The following is a 19,067-nucleotide window of genomic DNA, read 5'->3' on the forward strand; positions in this document are numbered from 1 at the left end:
GGCTGGGCACTTCATCACCGAAGTTTTGACCCAAAAGACTCACATTCCGTGCCGAGCCTTGACCCCATCTCTGCTCTCCATAGACCTATGTTCTAACCTTCCGTACTTATCACCGGTTCTTTGCGATATAGACCGTAGTGGGATACCCCCTTACATCTCTAGCCTCGTTGTTAAATAGTGGACAGTGACTACTCGATCTAGGCGGCATTCCTTCCTTGCACACACGTGTACACGACTTACAGATAACCAGTCCTATTTGTCTACTCCTTATCTTCAACGGCAGTCATGTGTCCAAAAACATGCTCAAGCGCCGGATCGGCGAGACCCAATGAGGATGCCGGACCTTGACTGGAGAACCGTTCATTCGTTTGGCCGGAAGCATTGTAGCGTACCTGACAGGCGCCGACCGATGGCGCCTCCCATCATGGAGCCTAACGTGGTCATAATTCTAACTTGACTACTTGGCTCCGTACTGCTGCTGTCTATAGATCTCAGCGTGACAGCTGGGGTGCAATCAGCGAATGCAAGCAAGCGCCGACTATCACAGAAACAAACAAGAACCATGGCACAAATCAGCCAAACTGCCTACGGTGCCAAGTTTTGCACCTCCAGACTTGATACCTACTCTATCGAATCAAGGCATTATCTACGTCTAACGGGTCGTTACAGGCTGATCAAATCATGCAGCCACAAGTGTGGTATCCCTGGCAGCAGAGGCAGGTAGACTGATGAAACTATTTGTTGCTCGATCAACCGGCTTTCAAATGTCTCTCACTTTACATCATAGACATGAAAAATCGCCGACCTTAATGCACCATCCCACCGAGCGATACCAGCATGATAGATAGCGCTTGTGTCATCGGCAGCGGGTGCGGGTTGCGGGTTACAGGTTCATTGGTTCGCGGGAAGCTCAGGGATCACGTCGAAGCCTTTGCTTTGCTAGAGGCTACCTCTTAGTTGTTTGCGCTCTGAGCTAGTTGCTAGTTTTGTTTGCCAGTCTGCAAACAAAACAAGTAATTGCGGGAACCCTGGCGAAACCAAGCGCTGCTAAGAACCACCAGGGGGGCAAGCTGAAAAGTAGCTGATATGAAGATCGACTTCCAGCCCCGACGCCCGAATGTCGATCGCCACGCACATCCCCATCTCGCAAAAAGCCCGTTCCCAAACCCCATTGTATTGAGATCACTTTCATCATATCCGTACGTTGGTGGGAAAAGGAAACGTACCCTCGCCATCCCCGAACCGTGTCTCGCGCGTCGCCTGTCGCGACCCAAATGGTCGGGTTACGCAAGGAACCGGATCTTCGGATCTAAACCCCCTAAAAAGGACGCATCGTACATATTTACTCGGGGCCACTTCGATCCGATCTCACACATAACGATATAAGACAATGTGGTGTTGATTGTACACAGCAGCCGCCTCCTGCTGACTGCCGATGTTTTGATAGATCCCGCCAACCGCACAACAGCATCTGCTACTGATAGCATCTACCTAATGTAAAACAACAACAACAACTGAACATAGTAGGCCTGCGCACCCTCTCCCATGCTCTCATAAATCAAAAACAAGCAAGCAAAGAAGCAGGCAGGGGACTTGATCGATGCCGCCCTCCCCCTCCTTCGCGTAGTACAGAGATCAGTCAAAACGCCTGGTTAAACAAAATGTGCCTCCCAAGTTTTGCAGTGAATGCACCCCGGATCACGAAGATCCCCTAGCTTTGCCCTGTCATATCCTCCTAAATCCTTAGCCGTCCATCCAATGTAGCGCAGTCCCATCGCGCCGTGATACTCCCCAAACCCCCTTGCCAGTTTGTCCCAGAACGCCCTTGATGTGACCGAAAGAGAGAGTAAGAGAGACAAGGGCAACTACCAAGCACCTATTCGCACCCAAAAGAGGTGTGCATATGAAAAGAAGAAAAAACAAGCTAGCCATGTCAATGCCTTTCCGGACTAGGGGTGCGGCTCTCGTATCTTTCCACCATGGCTAGAACGCGTGTGCGGGGCCTTTCCATCGTGACGGCTTCAGCAGACATCACTTCACCCTCACTATGGGATTGGGCCGACGTGCGGGAGGGGTGGATCTCCAAGTCGCTTCCAACGTCGAAAGATTTCCGCGATGGGGTGCTCGCCGAGTCGTACCGCTCCTCCGGGACCGCCAACAAATCGTGCGAGCCGCTCGACAGGGGCCTCCCGCTCTCACTCGTAGGCGACCCGATTTCCGTGCCGAGCGCCGAGTCGACCGTTTCCCTGGCGGGGTTTCTGGCGCTACTGCTGCTGCTGACAAGTCTCGACAATCCATGCTGCTGCTGCTCCTTATTAGAGCCTTTGCTTGAAAGCCGGGCCACTACCAGTGGTGGCGGTACTGCGTCTTCTATATCATCCGTAGTAACAGCGTGGTACCCGTCTCCTATGTCGGCCTCATCTTCCTTAGCAGGGTCGACAAGCACCACATCCTCTCCGCTCTCGAGATCAGGCTCGCCGTTGGTTATCCGCAGGGGCTCTCTAGGCACCGTGAACATGACCTGGACGAGCCTCTTCTCCACCGCCTTCTCGATGTCCCATTCGTCTGATTCGTCGTCGCGCGATACCCTTTCTTTGCCTGGTGTGTCGGGGTGTCGGTCAGACGCCTCCCAAGCGTCCCGTCCAGCTTTTCTCCGCAAGAGCCCGCCGGTGGCGATGCTACCCAGTCCACCATACCGCGGATCGTAATCCGATGCATCGGCCATGCTGTCGCGCCTTGGGCTGCCGTTCCTCTCGCTGTCCGTTGGTGACGGTGAAGGTGTCGCGCCGCTGAACACCCGGCGGAGGCTACCCAGCCACCCTCGGCGCGGTCTACTCTTACTAGGACTTCCAGGTTCGTCATCTTCTTCGTAAGCCAGACTGGGTCGGCCCATGAGTAGCGCAGGGCCTTCTGCTTGCAAAGCAGGAAAGCTTGACTTGGCAGTGTTGTAAGAGTTTCCAGACGGGATACTCGCAGTGCTGTTGCTGCTGTTGCTCCCGCTAGTTCCCTGCCGACCTTCCGCAGCGGCTACTGCTGGCCCGACGCCGAAACCAGGCTGGCCACCGAGGCGGAGGGAGTTCGAGCGAGAGATGGTGCTTCGATTTGCATCTGAAAGCCCACTCCCCGTCCGTTGCTCGTCCTCCGGCCCATGAGCGGAGCGGTTAGATTTGTTGCGCCGGACAGGCGATATCCTGCCGGTGTTTCCTTTGGGCGTCGTATTCATGCGGGTTGTCAGTAGCGCATCTGCAGCGTCGACATCTGACATCCAGTCTTGGACCTCTGGATCGGTTGCCGAATGTCTTTGTGACGGCTCTGGGCTCGGTGTTCCAGATTTTCGGGCGGGTGGAGGAAACGACAAAGGTCGTTCTTGTCGTTCTTGTGTCGGTGTCGAGAAAGGGTTCGAGTTGCGGTTGGAGTCATAAACTGGCGTGGAAGGACTCATAGGTTCCTCGGCGTCACGAACCTCATCATCCTCATCATCCTCGTAGATCGGGTGAATAGCGCCGGCTCCACGGGTACGGTGATCAAGGAAAGATTCGTAGTTTCCGCCCGAGGTTGGCTGGTACTGCCCCTTGGCTGCGCGAGGAGCTATCGGCTTTCTTATGATTGGCATGGCTTGCATAAGGCCGTGGTGACCATCCATGCTGCCTCGGCCGGGGCGATAGCTCTCGTAGCCAAGTGACTGATTGCCAGCATGATATGGGTCGTGTCCCCCAGCATACCAAGCTCTCGGATGATTATCTTGCTCCATCATTGGATCGTCATCTGCATCGCTGAGAAAACGAGCATTGTCTTGAGCCAACGAGCGAATGGTATCCTCTCGCGCGGCATACTTGCGATTTTGGCGCCGACGGTAGCACCAGTTGATCAGTAACGCGCCGAATATTGCAGCGAGTCCCAGTCCCAGGCCTAGGGCGAGGCCCAGCTGTCTCTTGCCGTTGTCGTTCGAGCTCGCCGCAGGCTCTCCACCTGCAGCAATGTAAGTCGGGTTGTTGTAAACGTCCGACCATGACATGGTAGTGAGATTGAGAAACCTAGGTTCGTTGCCGACGAGGTCTGTTGCTTGCCTTCTCACTCTGCTTACCGCGGAAGAGATGGCATGTCCACCATAGACCATCATTACGTTGCCGGGTAGTAGAGTGGCACCATGCCCGTAGATTGCAGGTTCAGGTGGTTGACTGTCGGGAACAGACCATTGCCATGCCCCCTTACCACCGTAGCCAGCGCCAACTTCGAGGACGATCATCTGAGGCGTGGCAGCAGTGGATGTGTCTCCAACCCAGCCTCCAAAAACCACAAGGGCAGTTCCATCCTCGTTCAGGACAGCCGTGTGACCAGATCTTGGATTGATGTCTTCGCTGGTGCTCTTGGTTGCAAATTGAGCCCTGGAACTAGATTCCGTGGCCACGTCGATGTGCACATAGCCCCAACTTTCCTCTGGAAGACTCCATATAGCGGCTGTGCTCATATTGACAAAGGCGGTTTTCGTATGACCCCCCAGGAGGACATGGTTGACCTGCTGCGTCACCACACCAGACCGATTAGATATTGATGGAGATAATTCCGTGAGTGTGAAGCCAGCCTCGGGGATCGGTGCTCCCTTGTTGGCTACAGTCTCTACCGAGTATCCGCTTCCTCCTATTCCGGGTGGCGAGATCTTTACCATCTGGTTCGAATATCTTCCACTGGCTTGATTTTTGTCGCCGCTGGAGTCCCCTGACGGGCACATACCTCCGTAGGTGTAGATGGTTGCCGGCGATATCGCAGGTTGGAGGGTCGTAGAAAAGCCCATGCTTGCCCCGAGCATGCCTGGCCCCGTGTAAACCGAGCCATCTTCGAGGGGTGTGGGAATCTGGGTCCAGCTTGCCGGACCATTGCCTGCGGCGTAGTTGAGGATCCACAATGCAGCGCTACTGGACGAGCTGCAGTCCCCTGTGTAAACGATGAGCGATCCATTGTCGGCCGTTGTGGGAGCGAATGCCGTGTTGTTGCTGGTCAAGAAGGGTAACCCTGAGCTGATTGTCCGTATCGTCTTGTCGGCAGCTTTCACGGTACTGGACACGTTCAGGGAGAGAAGATCCACGGTATCATCGCGAGGGGCGAAAATGTAGGCGATGTCTGCACCAAGGTTCTGCCCATCTGGCGATGATGATCCCGGTATTATAATTGTCGTAGGAACGTATGGAAGTGCCTGGGCCCGGGCTACGCTCATCAGAAGCGACAGGACGATGACCCATGCTGAACAGCGGACGGCCGCAGCGATCTGCGACGACATGGTCTTGGACAATGAGAGGTCACAGAAACCACGATACGACGACGACACCATCCCACCGGGGCGTAGCAGCTTAGGGATTCAGCTCCGATGCATCATCTATCTCGTCGAAACCACAGGACAGGCAGAAGAAGCATCCAAGGGCGTCCGAGCAGGACTATAGGTCAGATCCAAATAGTCAAATACTCCAATAGGGCGGGCTCATCGGCAAACAATGGAGACCCTTCAAGATGGATGGCGGGGCTGGAGATGTGTTGTCCTATGCTCGCCCTGCGTTGTCGTTCAAAGTGAAGGTGCAGGGACTATGTGAAGCACAGAGCAGCAGCTGGGACTGACAGCCGACTAGAGGGTCGACCAGTGTGGGTGGCCCAGACTGGTTGACAAGAGTCCCCCAGACAATCTTTTTACCGTTGTGGAGCGGATCGTGACACAGGCCGATCGAAAATCAACACTTGGGAATAAGAAGAAAAATCAATCCAGAAACTGCAATCAACCGCGATCTGTCTTAGATTGAATGGTTTATCGTCAGGGATAGTCGCTGGGTAAGATCTTCAGCAGAGGACAGACCGAAGGGATTTCAAAAATTAACCCCAAGTCTCTAGGCATTTGTTTCTTCCAATGTCTGACAGTGTCCTGGCCGTCTTCCAAGTAAGAGAGGGGGGAATCAGGGAAAGCGTGGCTTGCAGGGTAGCAGTGTTTGCGGGCAGCGGTTGGCAGAGCAACACTGGAAAAGTCCCCGATCCGACCCAAGATGGCATTCAAGGTTGGAGGAGTTGGAGTCGCACTCACATGAACGCGTATAGTACCCGTCCACTTTTTTTCACGCCCAAGTTCATCTGATAATAGCTACTATTCTGGGCACACCCATGTCAGAACCCATGACTTCTAGGCGGTCCAAATTGCACCACTCACTCAAGGGAGTCAACATCGTCAGCCCTACTCGTATATGTAGACGATGCAATTTGATATCTGGGGCAGATCCAGCCAATTAGAAGAGTTAACCTGTACGATTTGCACTACAATTAAGAAAAAAAAGCCAACACTGGATACAGTACATGACGACGACCACTCCTCTAAGCCTTCCATATTCCGGTCCACCTTGGGCACCCGAGGCACTTAAGGCACTCAACTCCAAAGAACCTTACAAACTTCCGTTACCCAACCCTAACACACACCGCCAAGATCTATTTGGGCACACAATCATGAGGATGGGGCATGGGCTGGCGGACCACTCTTGATCTCCTCGCGCCTGTGCTCGCACATGCGTCTTCTTAACTCGGCATTCTCCTCGTTGACCTTCTTCAGAATGTCTGCCACGGCCTGCAGAGCAGCATCCGTCACGTTGCCATCCGCGTCACGAGGGACCATGCGCCCAACTTCAGTCCAGGAGTATTGGTTGGAGGTAAGCTTGTGCTGGATGCTCTGGAGAGAACTCTCCTGCTTCTCCAGCTCGCGAAGTCTCGCCTCGGCATTGTTGATCTTCTGCACGTACTCACTCAGCTCCGCGTCAAGAGCGTGGCTGTCGCTGTTGGACGACCGGGTGAAAGCAGCAAGTTTGCGGCGGGCTTGCTCGGCATCATTGACGTGGCTGTCGATCTGCGACTCGGCCTTGGCCAGCTTTTGCTTGAGCTCGGCGTTTTCGTTGTAGTAGGTGTCACGCTCGGTCTTGTAGGTCTCGTTCTGATTCTGGAGGTTGCTGACGCGCTCGGGGAACTCAGGGGCCCGCATCCTCACCGCCGTCGGCCGGTTCTCGAGCTCTCGTGTGTATACGGTGCCGGGGCGATCAGCGTAGGCCGGGAGAACGAAAACCGGTCCACGGCCGTGGCCCCTGAGACGGTAGTATCTGGTGTTCAAGTCCAGCGTGACAATGCCACGCTCCTTGTCTCCCACAGCCAACGTCTCGCCACTGACGCCTTCAGACCTTGCGTAGGCCGAATTGCCATCCATGGTGTATTCCTTCTTGTCCATGGCATTGTGCAGGTACTCCAGCACATCTTCACCTGCGTTGGCGAGCACCCAGCGATCTTGTGGGTACACCACGGTGCGCCCGCTGCGCCCGTCAGGGCCATGGGCGCTCATGTGCTGCATCGGGACTACAGCATCGTCTTTGAGTAAGTCTAACGCCTGTGCCAGTTGGCGTTCCAGGTCGTGCGTTCGGCTGACTAGCCGCTGGGTGAAGACCAGCCATTGCCCAATGAATGTCTTCTTGATGTCCTCGAACTCCTTTGCCTCAGGCTCGTAGTCCGCCGGCAGGATAGACAATACGCCACCGGTGGCGGAGTACTCGTGGTCGAGAATCTCAAGACACTCATTTGCGTGTCGCAAAAGGTTCACGTGTCGTTGGTAGGGTCTCCTGGCGATTTCGCGCTTGTACCCGTCCTGGAGGTCTTCAACCCTTGCGATGCCACCATTGCATTGCAGCGCACAGTGGAACTCGACGCCCTTTGTGTCACTGTTACTCTTGACCAGGTTGACTAAACTGTTCAGGGGTCTATGGTGATCCGGGTCGTCGCTCTTGTAGTGGGTGGAGAGATCGTTGAGCCAATCGAAGGCTTCTTCCGGCTTGAAGGACTGTGCATCTGCACTGCCGCTGTTCTTGTTATCGATCTCTCCGGCGGCCTGGGCCGGGGCAAGGTTTGAGATCAGGACGGCAAGAGATTGCGCGTGCTGCTTCAGCGCCTCCAGCGTAGGCGGCCTCCCCGGGGTCGACAGATAGCTGCAGTTGACATGCTTGAAGAGCTCAGGGTCGACCTTGGTGTTGTTTTCCTGTAGATGGCTGGAGACGTATGGCAAGGCGTAGTCGTTGCCTTCCACGTACTCCGTTTGCTTCTTGTATGGGTCAATAACCTGCGACGACATGTTGGCTACTAAAGTCTGGTGAGGCCAAGCGGATTTTCTCAGAAACAACACAGTAAGATACAGAGGATAAAGCACAACAACAACGCGATCTACGCAGGAAAACAACTACATGAACATAAACATACTTAGATTGCTCTTTGTCGGTTTTTATCAAGGGATGAGCTTCCGCTCTCGAGACAGGAATGTCGAACTAAAACACACCATTCCAGAAACGACATAAAGATGCCAATTCGGTCGACAAAGCACCTTTATCATGGATGCTTGAATGCTCAAGCTATTCCTGGCGATGATGTTCCATCTGACCAAAGGCATAGGCCTTCGTGGCCAGCTGTGCTTGCTTTACCCATCATTCGAAACCTCCATCCAGCGAGGCCTCCTGGCTGACCCAACACCCCAGCATTGTGATGTTGTATAGACGTTATCGAGTGGTACAAACGCTGCGTAACCAAGTTGAGTGGTGTAAATGTCGCGTAATCAAGTTCCTGGTTGCGATAGAGGCTTCAATTCTGCAGGTTTCACATGTTACTTGCAGTCCCGGTGGCTGACTGCAAAATTGGGTTGGAATGGGAGTTGCCGAACGCATTGTCAAGATTCTTGTTTTGAGGTGCATGCTTCCGTCCGCATGTCTACCTAAAACGTAATTCAAATTCTGCCGTCAGGTACGTGCTTGCTTCTGACTGCCTGGACCGCGTTCCGTTCCATTTCTATCTGAGATGCGGCCGCATTCATTCGTGCGTGTTGTAACAAGCACAGCGGCTAGCGATTGGCGAGCAGCTAGCTAATGCTACCCACCGTGCAGCCTGCTATGCCGAATCTCAACCCGGGTTGTGTTATTCAATCATAGTCTGCGGCAGTGCACCTACCTAAAGTACTAATTCCCATCCGTACGTACCACACAGACGTACTGCACTGCAGGACCCTGGGGGTTGATTGGACCTCCATCCCTCGTGAAAACATCACCCAGTTCCTCCTCCCACGGACTTTCCATGAAACCCACCTGACCTGGGCAGTCCTCAAAAGTATTCAGTGAGGGGTGTCCTTCCTCAGCTCCCTAGTTGCAGAGGCCGCCAGCGCCAGCGAGTCCCATGTTCACAACGTGCCCTGCGTGCGTATAAAGCCATGTTGGATAACACAAAGCCAATTGTTGCCACACCGCTGACCGACACGTTGGTGTCGTAGGCAGGTTTCACAGCTGCAGCACATGTAGCTGTGTTTGCACACCCACCCGCCACGCAAGAATGATCATGGCGCTCAGCAAGCAGTGTTGTGGTAGTAGTGGTAACCTGAATGTCGCGGGAAACGATTTCATCTGCATGGTGCTACGACCTCCAGTACTAGTCCGAGTTATTGAGCCTTTCTGGGATATCTTTGCCACTTCCGCTGGTGATTGGCTCCTTAGATTGCACAACCCGCGCTGAACTTGACGCGAGACCCGGATAGTGTGTACATCGTCCCATATCAAATTTGCGCGGCCTATCAGACAAGAGGCATGGCCGAAAATTTGCCAATTACGCAGAATGCCGCTGGATGGGAGATATGCTGCTTAATTTGGGGAGGTGGTCCGGTGGATAGAGGCAGGTGCACTAAAACTCTAAGATACATGCCATCCTCCCTAGTCAACATGGCTGCCGCAAATTGGGGATGGTTTCTGCCCACATATGCGTCTAACCTTGAGTGATATCATTATTATCGTTTCCGTGGACAAGGTGCAGCAGGTCCCAATTGAATGCAACAGCTCGGGAGCATGAACCGAGTGACAGAGTGAATGGCAGTTCGAATGATTCAGGAACATAATAGAAGCCCTCCAGCAAGTTTTGATTTAGACCTCTTTCCCTTTATCGTTCTTCCTTCAACCTGAAAAGAGCAGTGCGACCCATCATCGCATGTGATGCCTTGATTTCCCCTACCTGCCACTGCTACCATCCATCGGGAATCCACTGCCACATAGCATGTCAAGTTCGTCATTGGCTAACAATACCGGCTGAGATCCAGGTCCACGCACAGACTAGCCGATAGCTACCCCCTGTACACATCATTTAGGGGCACCCTGTCAGACAGGGATCGGGGCGTGCAAGATCTTGGACATCGTCATTACCCACCCACCCTCTTCTTTTCTTTTTCCAGCTTGCCAGGCTCAATTTCAGCCAGGTTCAAAAAGGACCAATCTAGATGACCTGGGGCTTAGATCCAGCTTTTTGGATGCTTCATTCTTTCCATCGTCTCCCTCCCCAACGAGAGGTCTCAATTGCATCTTGAGGAGTTGGTTTCTGGCCCCGCGGGTGGAGGTGCACGACTTACACATACCTACTTATACAAGACATAAGTAGACTGACTGCCAAGTCTGGACTGTCGTCGACACACAGGAGGTTCTTGCCAGACACAGAGCGGGACATCCACCGGTACAGAAAGGTGGAATAATAGCCGACCCCCCTCCGGTTGCTGCTAGGACGCAATTACATACCTTGTTTATTACTGGAGACCATCCCTCGCGTGTGGCTTGCACACCTTACTTTCCCCTTGTCAACAACCACCTGTTGAGTGGCTGGCAGGACACAAATCGCAAAAACTCAACAACCATCCGGCAGCATGAGCGACCAGGACCCTAACATCGGGTCAGCCAGAGATGATTCAGATGCCTCGCTCTCCGGTCTGGTATCGACTCTGGTCCCAGTCGCAGCGGTCTCTGGTATCTACCTCGTCATCTTCTTGATCCTAAGAAAAAGCCAGAGACGCTACTACGCACCCCGAACATATCTGGGGAGCATCCGAGAGAGGTATGTACTATTGCATACGCGCTTCCAAATATCACTTGAGTCTCCTACTGATCACGTTTTTATTATACAGCGAGCGATCTCCCGCCTTGCCAAATGGGTTATTCAACTGGGTTGGCGCATTCTGGAAAATACCTGATACATACGCTCTCCAGCATCAGTCTCTAGATGCGTTCCTCTTCTTGCGCTTCATGCGCATTGTGACGACCATCTGTTTCGTGGGATGCTGTATTCTCTGGCCTATCCTCTTCCCTGTGAATGCTACAGGCGGTGGAGGCCAACAGCAGCTGAACATTCTATCCTACTCCAACATCGACACCAGCACGCCTGGAGGCAAAAACCGATTTTATGCCCATTGCTTTTCAGCTTGGCTGTTCTACGGCTTCGTCATGTACATGGTGCTCCGAGAGTGCATCTACTACATCAACCTGCGACAAGCGTTTCTTCTGTCGCCATTTTACGCGAACCGCATCTCGTCCCGCACTGTCCTCTTTGTCTCTGTCCCGGCAGCTTATTTGGACGAGTCCAGATTGCGTAAAGTGTTCGGCGAGGACAACGTGAAGAACATCTGGATTACTGGAGACACGAGCAAGTTGGAAGAGATAGTCAAGGAGCGCGACAAGGTCGCAATGAAACTTGAGAAAGCCGAAGTGAAGCTGCTCAAACTTGCCAACGGCGAGCGTCTCAAGTCTATTAAGAAGGGTGGTGCGGATGAACGAACCGAGGCCGCTCACGATGCCGAGCCAGGAAGCTTGTCAGCTCGATGGGTGCCTAACAAGAAGCGGCCATCTCATCGTACCGGTGCACTTGGTCTTGTCGGCAAGAAGGTCGACACTATCAACTGGTGCCGATCCGAGTTGGAGCGTCTGATTCCTGAAGTCGATGCAGCTCAAACCAGCTACCGGACCGGATCCGCGAAGAAAATCCCATCAGTCTTCATTGAGTTCTTTACCCAAGCTCAGGCGGAGTCGGCCAACCAAGTTCTTGCTCATCACCAGGCTCTCCAAATGTCGCCCAAGTACATTGGCATTACCCCTGGTGAGGTCGTCTGGAAGGCACTGAAAGTATCTTGGTGGCAGCGCGTTATCCGTCGCTTTGCCGTCATCGGCTTCATTGCTGTCCTGATCATCTTTTGGGCTATCCCTGTCGGTGTCGTTGGTATTATCTCCAATGTTACCTTCCTCGAGAACATCTTCTTCCTCACGTGGCTGAAAAAAATCCCATCGGTAATTATGGGCGTCGTCTCTGGTCTTCTCCCCTCCGTGGCGCTGTCGATCTTGATGTCTCTCGTCCCCGTTATTATGCGAAGTAAGTATACAGTTCTCTTGTACCAACCGGCATTGGCTAATTTTTGCAGTCTGCGCACGTTTGTCCGGTGAGCCGTCGTTGTCGAGGGTTGAGCTGTTCACACAGAATGCCTACTTCGCCTTCCAAGTGATTCAAGTCTTCCTGATTACGACCATGACTTCCGCTGCCACAGCTGTCGCGGAGAAGATCGCCAAAAACCCCGGGACTGTCACAACGGTATTGGCTGAGAACCTTCCCAAGGCGTCCAACTTCTTCATTCCATACTTCATTGTCCAAGGTCTGGGCATTGCGTCGGGCGTCCTTTCTCAGGTTGTTGGCTTCGTCATCTTCACTCTGATGTACAAGTTCCTTACAGGAACTCCCCGTGCCAGTAAGCTACACTTGCCCCTGACCCCCAGCCGTACCTTGAGGCTTCACCGCTAACAGACCGTTCCTCAGTGTATACCAAGTGGGCCAGTCTCAGTGCCATCTCATGGGGAAGTGTCATGCCTGTCTACACAAACATTGTGGTCATCAGTAAGTCTGTTCGCTTGGATTAGGCTCCCTTTTCCTGCTAACCATGATTAGGTCTTTGCTATGCTGCAATCGCTCCTTTGGTAGTGGGCTTCGCGACTGTCGGACTGGGGCTGTTCTATCTCGCATGGCGTTACAACATTCTGTTTGTGACGGACACGGCGATTGACACACGTGGCTTGATCTATCCTCGTGCTCTAAAGCAGCTCTTTGCTGGCATTTACATTGCCGAGCTTTGCATGATTGGCTTGTTCGGTTCATCAGCTGCCATCGGCCCTCTCATTCTTAGTAAGGATCCTACCCATCACCCCCAGCTCTGCATCCCATACTAACACACCTACTAGTGATCATCTTTTTGATATTCACTGCACTCTTCCATATCACCATCAACAGTGCGCTTAACCCGCTGTTGTACAATCTGCCTCGGTCTCTCGAACATGAGGAGAGCTCACTGAGACTGGAAGCACAACCGGCTTCTGGTGCCTCTGGCGTCTCCGGCGGTAGCAGCGAACTCAAGAACGGCCACGGCGAGGCGAAACGCGAGTTGGACGGCCCTGCCATCCCCAACACTACCAGTGGGAAAAAGCCTGGTCTCTTCACCAAGTTCTTCAAGCCATGGACTTATTGCGATTACGCGACCTTGCGCAAGATTGTGCCCGAGGATTCCCTCGATCTCAACAACCTGTATAGCGACGATGTTGCACGCAATGCTTACTATCCCCCTGAAGTTAACAGTCCGGCACCATTGTTGTGGATCCCTTCGGATGCCGCAGGAATTTCCAAGCAAGAGGTCAGAGACAGCGGCAAAGTTATCCCCATCACAGACGAAGGATGTATCCTGAACGACAAGAACAAACTTGAATGGGATACGGAGACCGTCCGCCCGCCTCTTTGGGAGGAGAAGGTTTACTATTAGGCGGTTGCCGAGGAAGAGCAAAACTATATTTTGTGTTGATATTAAAAGTGCTCAGAGGGCGCAGAGAGGGTATACGGTTACCTCGTGGTAGCAGAGACGAGCTGGCATTTGACAGCAAGTAATAATGCGGAGGCAGTTTTATTTCGTTTATATGTGACGGCGCCAACGACGGGGTTTTTGGCAGTATTGGATGACTTACTGTTTGATACCCGTTTCAACCGATGGCATTTTGGTCATTGTTTTATTTCTACAAGTTTGTGTAGTGTATGTGTTCTACGAATTTCAACTTCTTTATTCCAAAACTGAATCATGGTCTGGTTACCTTTGAAGCAACCTCCTATATCCATGTATGTGCCTTGATGATAGCACGCTACCTGCATGTAGGGGCCGAGGTAGGGGTACTGCCTATAATACGGAGTGAGACCCGCATAACTGCTGGATATGCATGTCAGCAGCTGCAAACAAGCATACACCAAACGTATCACATCCTTTTTCGGGGTATCAAAAACAAGCCAAAGTCGTAATATGGACTTGGTTTGCTAGGATATATATATATATTCAACCTCAGATATATTTATACATGAGGCAGCCCATTAAGGTGTCAATATGACTTTCCGATCGAGATATTGCATAGGTTAAGTGCTAGATGTGCTTAGCAGAGAGACGAGGGAAGAGGAGCTTGAGTCAAGCCTAAGCGCCCCGCGCCTGAACCCCAACCCAACCACCGAATTGGCATTTCTAGGGGAGGCAACCCGAACCGGGCTTAGTGCTGCCTTTCCCCAACGGAAGCCAAGCCCTCGCATGTTCTTTATGGTAGTCAGATGACGTCCACTGCCTGGTCTCGCCTCCATCCATCCACTACCACCCAAATCCCCACGCGCGGCAGCGGTCAGTCAGCCAGTACCTAACGCGAACTGTTACAGGCTTACTTACCTCCTACAAGTGCATGCTCCGCTATCATTTATCACTATCTCGCAGTCCACTGCAAGATCTAGGGACGACTGATTCACCTCCCATCGTTTGTTAATACCTACCTCCATCCCCCAAGACATTTTCCCAAGTTTCATCATTGGACCAGAACACCTGCACATACGCTTAGACATCTAAACATTCATCCAAATTCCCGTCATCAGTAGTCCATCATGAGGTTCACTACTGCTACCTGCCTGGCCGTTTGCGCCTCGGCTGCCTCCGCCCTGCCGGGCTTCTTCTCGCAGGATGTCATGACCACCGACGACAAGCCCAGCGTCCCGGGCGCCAACCCCCTGGTCTACTGCAACGCCGAGCACAGCAGCGACATCGTGTCCATCACGGCAGTTGATCTGTCGCCCAACCCCCCTGAGGCGTATGTGTTGCTCCTTCCATAACACCTCGCTCCAGTCTATCATGTCCTGCGTAAAGGCGATGATGCACTTGACGTAAACCTTGAGGCTAATATTACTACCCACTACTGCAGAGGCTCTACCTTGGAGATCAAGGCCACCGGAACCGTCTACGAGCCCATCCTTGAAGGCGCTTACATCAATCTGGTCGTCAAGTACGGCCTGATTCGCCTCATCAACCAGGAGGTCGATCTCTGCGAGCAGACTGAAAAGGCCGACCTCAAGTGCCCCATCGAGAAGGGCGTCCTTAGCATTACCAAGTCGGTCCAGATTCCCAAAGAAGTGCCTCCCGTACGTTAACCCACTCCCCTCCTGCGCTCTTGCCCTTTGACGCTTTGTACGTATAACTGACCATCCAACAGGGCAAGTACACTGTTCACGCTGAGGTCCTCAACGCTGATGACAAGCCCATCACTTGCCTCGAGGCTACTGTGCAGTTCGGTGGAAGCAAGAGCAATGAGCTATAGATTGCTCCGTCATCCGAACGTTTCTACTCGAGCGGCGAGCACCGTAGACTCAGTATTAGCATGTCACGAAGAGACTGACGAAAATCTGGCACCCAAGCATATTTGATTTCAGACACTGTATGAACGGGACCGATCGAATTCTATTGCTATTCTGCATTGTTGTTGTTGGGGTGATTGGATCCGTGTTTGTTTAGCTTGTTTCGATACCGTAATTCATGTTTTGCGTCGACAGGGTTTCTTTGACAAGAGCAGAGACGTACAACTATTGCGCGCATAACGATATCCTAGAAGGGTCGCAATTCGTCTCAAGGGCTGATAGATATGAAGCTATTTCCCATACCCTGCACACGCGCACTGAGTATGTCATCAGAGCAGCTGAATGCCGCAAGCCAAGTGTAATGTTGAGCAATGTTGCCTCTCGGTCAAGTCTTTCATACTAATAATACTGGTACATCGTGCGTCTTTTGAAACAACAAATCCAGCCTATTCTCCAAACAGTCTCCGCACTCTTCTCAGTACGCTATCCTTCTCGGGGTCGTAGGGGTGCTCTTTGCTGGGAATCTCCAGAACTGTAGGGAAAGCGGCTGTATACGTATCAATTCGATGTCTGATCTTTTCGGCAATCTGCAACAATCGAAGCTGGTCAGCATTCTGTCCTCCCTCGTCCAAGTTCTCAGTTGATCAGTGGACTGACATGTTGGTTGATCAGGACGATGCCGATGTCCTTGCGCTTCTCGGTGAAGGATTCGAATGCAGCCTCGATGGCAGACGTCTCCGTCTTGTTGTCCACGACGAGGAAGTTCTTCTGCGAGTCGGGCGGGTCTGTGACATGCTACACATCGGGTTGGCACACGTTAGCCAGTTGCCGTTGAGAAGAGGAAGGTTCTAGGCATGAAGACATGGGAGTATGTACTTACGCCGATACCTGCCAACAAAAGACCAGTAACAGAGTCCTTTGGGAGGGAGATTAGTTAGCATGGACGCGTATGAGCTCTTAGGCCGCGCATGACGTCGCTCGTTCTCGTTCCCGTACCTCGTCGCCAATGACGGCAAGGAACTGCCTGTCCTTGTAGTCTGCTGCGGAAGTCATGATGACTTGGAAGTGTAGCGGAGCCGCAGGATTGCGGGCAGGCTCGTCTTCTTCGTGGTGGTGGTGCTGGGTATGTCGGTACTGAGGGAGTTGTATGTAGGTTGAGCGCAAGCCGGTATCTTATCCATCAGTCTACGGGCGAGGTACACTGATAATAGCTCAGTAATTGGCTCTCGTCATGGTGCTAGAGCGGGAATGCTGTAGCAGGTTAGCTTACCTAAGGCCCTTCCCCATTTCTGGCGGGCCAGGCTTCAAGGGGCTGGTTTAGCGGGTTTCCCCCCACCAGAGCTCACTACAACTTACAGCGAGTTGCGAGACAGCAACCAGGAGCCAGCAGGCAGTAGCAAACTGGAACCTAGGACAGTGGACCCCTAGTAATGCAGGCGCCACCCCTACAACCGAAGTCCCTAAGCAACTGTTTCCGGCCAGCAGCGCGTGCCTAGGGTATTAAAGATTTTAGGTGATGTTGTTTTTGCGAAAACAAAGAGCATTCTGACGACGCCTGCCCTTTAACAACCTCACGTTGGCCCATCACCCCTTTGTTATAGACGTTCCACCGAAGGAATCTACAGGGATCGATGGACTAAAGCTGGTTGGTCCCATTCGACCTGCGAGTTTGTAAAGCTCTTCTTGGGGCATCATCTATCACCATCTGCCACCGATCACCCTCATCCTGGACTTTTTTTTACACAGCTCGGCCTTCAACATGCCGCCCGCTCGACTGGTACGGAAGAGGCCGCTCATGGAGCGCGTCAAGGCCTCGCTGAACGTCATGGACTTATTGCTCTGGCTATCCGAAGAGATCGAGACACGCGACTGGAGTTCCAATGTCGTGGGTACCCAGTTAGGCCTGGCATTCAACTTTGCCTTCCTGATTGCGCGAGCGAACTCTGGGCGAAAGAGCACCGCGGACGATGTTTTCAGCGATGAGGTCGACTCAGGATGGTTGGCAGTTCTGGTAAGTTGGTGAAGAAGAAAAGGGCGGTGTCTAGGAAGCCATATATCTCATTGCTAACACGTCGCGCAGATTGGAGCGATTGTTTGGTTTCTCGTGGGTTTCTCGGCCCTGAATGCCTTCTACACCATGAACCGTACCCGAAAATACCGACTATTTGAGGCCGATGTCGAGAAGGAACAGAACACCCCGTCGGCCCACCGTGTACGCGTCCAGTCTTCCCCCGTATCGTCTTCGCCCCTGCGCTTGTTTGCACACATGGTGAGCACCGAAAGCGCCGAATCGAGAGCCCACCCGGACCGCACTAGAGACGTATGGGAGATCGCCGTCTGGGATCCGTTGCCCATCTGCCTGCGCCTGTTCAGCCTGTTCAGCCCAGGCCATGTGTTAGTCTATTGGATCTTCCTGCCTCTGGAGACTCTCGATCCGAGACCCAGCGTCACTGTTGTCAAGTGTCTGTTCCTACAAGTCATTCTGTCAGGCCAGATGTGGATGTTGCAGTCTAGATTCTCTCAGCAGAATAAGGACACTTCGATCATCCAGAAGGAGGTCCTGCACGAGTACGACACCAAATTTGTGCATCCCCGGCTCTATCCTACCGTGAGGGATGCCTCGACCCAGCTATCTCAGGATGATATTGGAAACGAACAGGAAGCTGTTGAAGTCGGAACTCCCAGCACAGTCCTGCGCCGAGGCTTCCGCACAAACCCCAACCCCAACTACGCCAAACATATCAACGCTGATGCAGGTACGACGTCAGCTCGGCCTAGCACAAGAAGTACTTCCGGCCAGGCGTTGTTCACTCCGCGAGCGGGCCCGAGAAATTCCGATTCCTTTTCGTCCAGTGTTAATAGCAGACCGTCAGCGATGCGGCGCAGTACTCCCGGGTTTCCCTCGCCAATGAATCCTACCCCTTCGCAAGCTGTGTCAACAAGCACCACCACCCAAACACAGACCCAGGGAAATGGGGGCTATCTTGGCGTCCACACGCATCCCAGTTCACCCCTGAAGAAAGCCCCAAGCATGGGTGATCTTGGGTTCAGATCGCCGCGGAACAACAGTGAGATGGCCAAGCTCGAACAATTCCAGGCTTACCAGGCGCGAGATCGCGCCGGCAGCCCGCTCAAGAATTCCAGGACGAGCACAGGGCCCGCGGCAGCGCCGGGCCAACCTTGGGCCAGGCCACAGCAAAAGAGCATTGAGAGATATCCCTCCATGTTTAATAATTATTAGAGGACACAAGATCGCAAGTGACTCATTCTAATATGGTAGTGCAGGATTACACAGGGCAGCATTCGTCGGCGTTATGCGGTTGTATTTAATACCAATAAAGAGTCAAATATGCACTCTCGATCTGATAATGTCATGTATACTCTTACTCTGAGCTCCATCCTCAATCGTGATGTGGTTGGGTGCTAGTTCGAGTCAAGGCGCATGCCCGTGGCGAGTCAATATAATCAACAGAAGTGAGATGTGGTCGCGGTCAAGCCGTCCCTTGAACCTATTTCAGCGTGTCAAACTATTGAGATATTCC

At 52.9% G+C, this 19,067-nt stretch overlaps 6 protein-coding genes across 6 annotated transcripts; 3 read left to right on the plus strand and 3 right to left on the minus strand.

Annotated features, from left to right (window-relative positions):
* Positions 1 to 1,933: 1,933 nt before the first annotated feature.
* Positions 1,934 to 5,275, minus strand: PG985_004128 (uncharacterized protein; the record flags this gene model as incomplete). Its single annotated transcript, XM_066823897.1, has 1 exon — positions 1,934 to 5,275. One exon carries the CDS (start codon positions 5,273 to 5,275, stop codon positions 1,934 to 1,936), a length of 3,342 nt encoding a protein of 1,113 aa, XP_066687057.1.
* Positions 5,276 to 6,472: 1,197 nt separating this feature from the next.
* Positions 6,473 to 8,131, minus strand: PG985_004129 (uncharacterized protein; the record flags this gene model as incomplete). Its single annotated transcript, XM_066823898.1, has 1 exon — positions 6,473 to 8,131. One exon carries the CDS (start codon positions 8,129 to 8,131, stop codon positions 6,473 to 6,475), a length of 1,659 nt encoding a protein of 552 aa, XP_066687058.1.
* Positions 8,132 to 10,717: 2,586 nt separating this feature from the next.
* PG985_004130 (uncharacterized protein) lies at positions 10,718 to 13,639 on the plus strand (the record flags this gene model as incomplete). The annotated part of the gene is made up of 6 exons (XM_066823899.1): positions 10,718 to 10,905; positions 10,976 to 12,210; positions 12,260 to 12,580; positions 12,637 to 12,726; positions 12,778 to 13,011; positions 13,068 to 13,639. 6 exons carry the CDS (start codon positions 10,718 to 10,720, stop codon positions 13,637 to 13,639), a joined length of 2,640 nt encoding a protein of 879 aa, XP_066687059.1.
* Positions 13,640 to 14,781: 1,142 nt separating this feature from the next.
* On the plus strand, positions 14,782 to 15,488 carry PG985_004131 (ML domain-containing protein; the record flags this gene model as incomplete). Its single annotated transcript, XM_066823900.1, has 3 exons — positions 14,782 to 14,984; positions 15,096 to 15,312; positions 15,384 to 15,488. The coding sequence occupies 3 exons, from the start codon at positions 14,782 to 14,784 to the stop codon at positions 15,486 to 15,488; spliced, it is 525 nt and encodes a 174-aa protein (XP_066687060.1).
* Positions 15,489 to 15,971: 483 nt separating this feature from the next.
* Positions 15,972 to 16,578, minus strand: PG985_004132 (vacuolar ATP synthase subunit F; the record flags this gene model as incomplete). The annotated part of the gene is made up of 4 exons (XM_066823901.1): positions 15,972 to 16,112; positions 16,183 to 16,320; positions 16,406 to 16,441; positions 16,522 to 16,578. The coding sequence occupies 4 exons, from the start codon at positions 16,576 to 16,578 to the stop codon at positions 15,972 to 15,974; spliced, it is 372 nt and encodes a 123-aa protein (XP_066687061.1).
* Positions 16,579 to 17,284: 706 nt separating this feature from the next.
* On the plus strand, positions 17,285 to 18,766 carry PG985_004133 (uncharacterized protein; the record flags this gene model as incomplete). Its single annotated transcript, XM_066823902.1, has 2 exons — positions 17,285 to 17,536; positions 17,606 to 18,766. 2 exons carry the CDS (start codon positions 17,285 to 17,287, stop codon positions 18,764 to 18,766), a joined length of 1,413 nt encoding a protein of 470 aa, XP_066687062.1.
* Between the last annotated feature and the right edge of the window lie 301 nt (positions 18,767 to 19,067).

Source organism: Apiospora marii, assembly GCF_038362585.1.
Source record: "Apiospora marii strain CBS 49790 chromosome Unknown utg000003l_segment0_segment0, whole genome shotgun sequence".
Classification (NCBI taxonomy): domain Eukaryota; kingdom Fungi; phylum Ascomycota; class Sordariomycetes; order Amphisphaeriales; family Apiosporaceae; genus Apiospora; species Apiospora marii.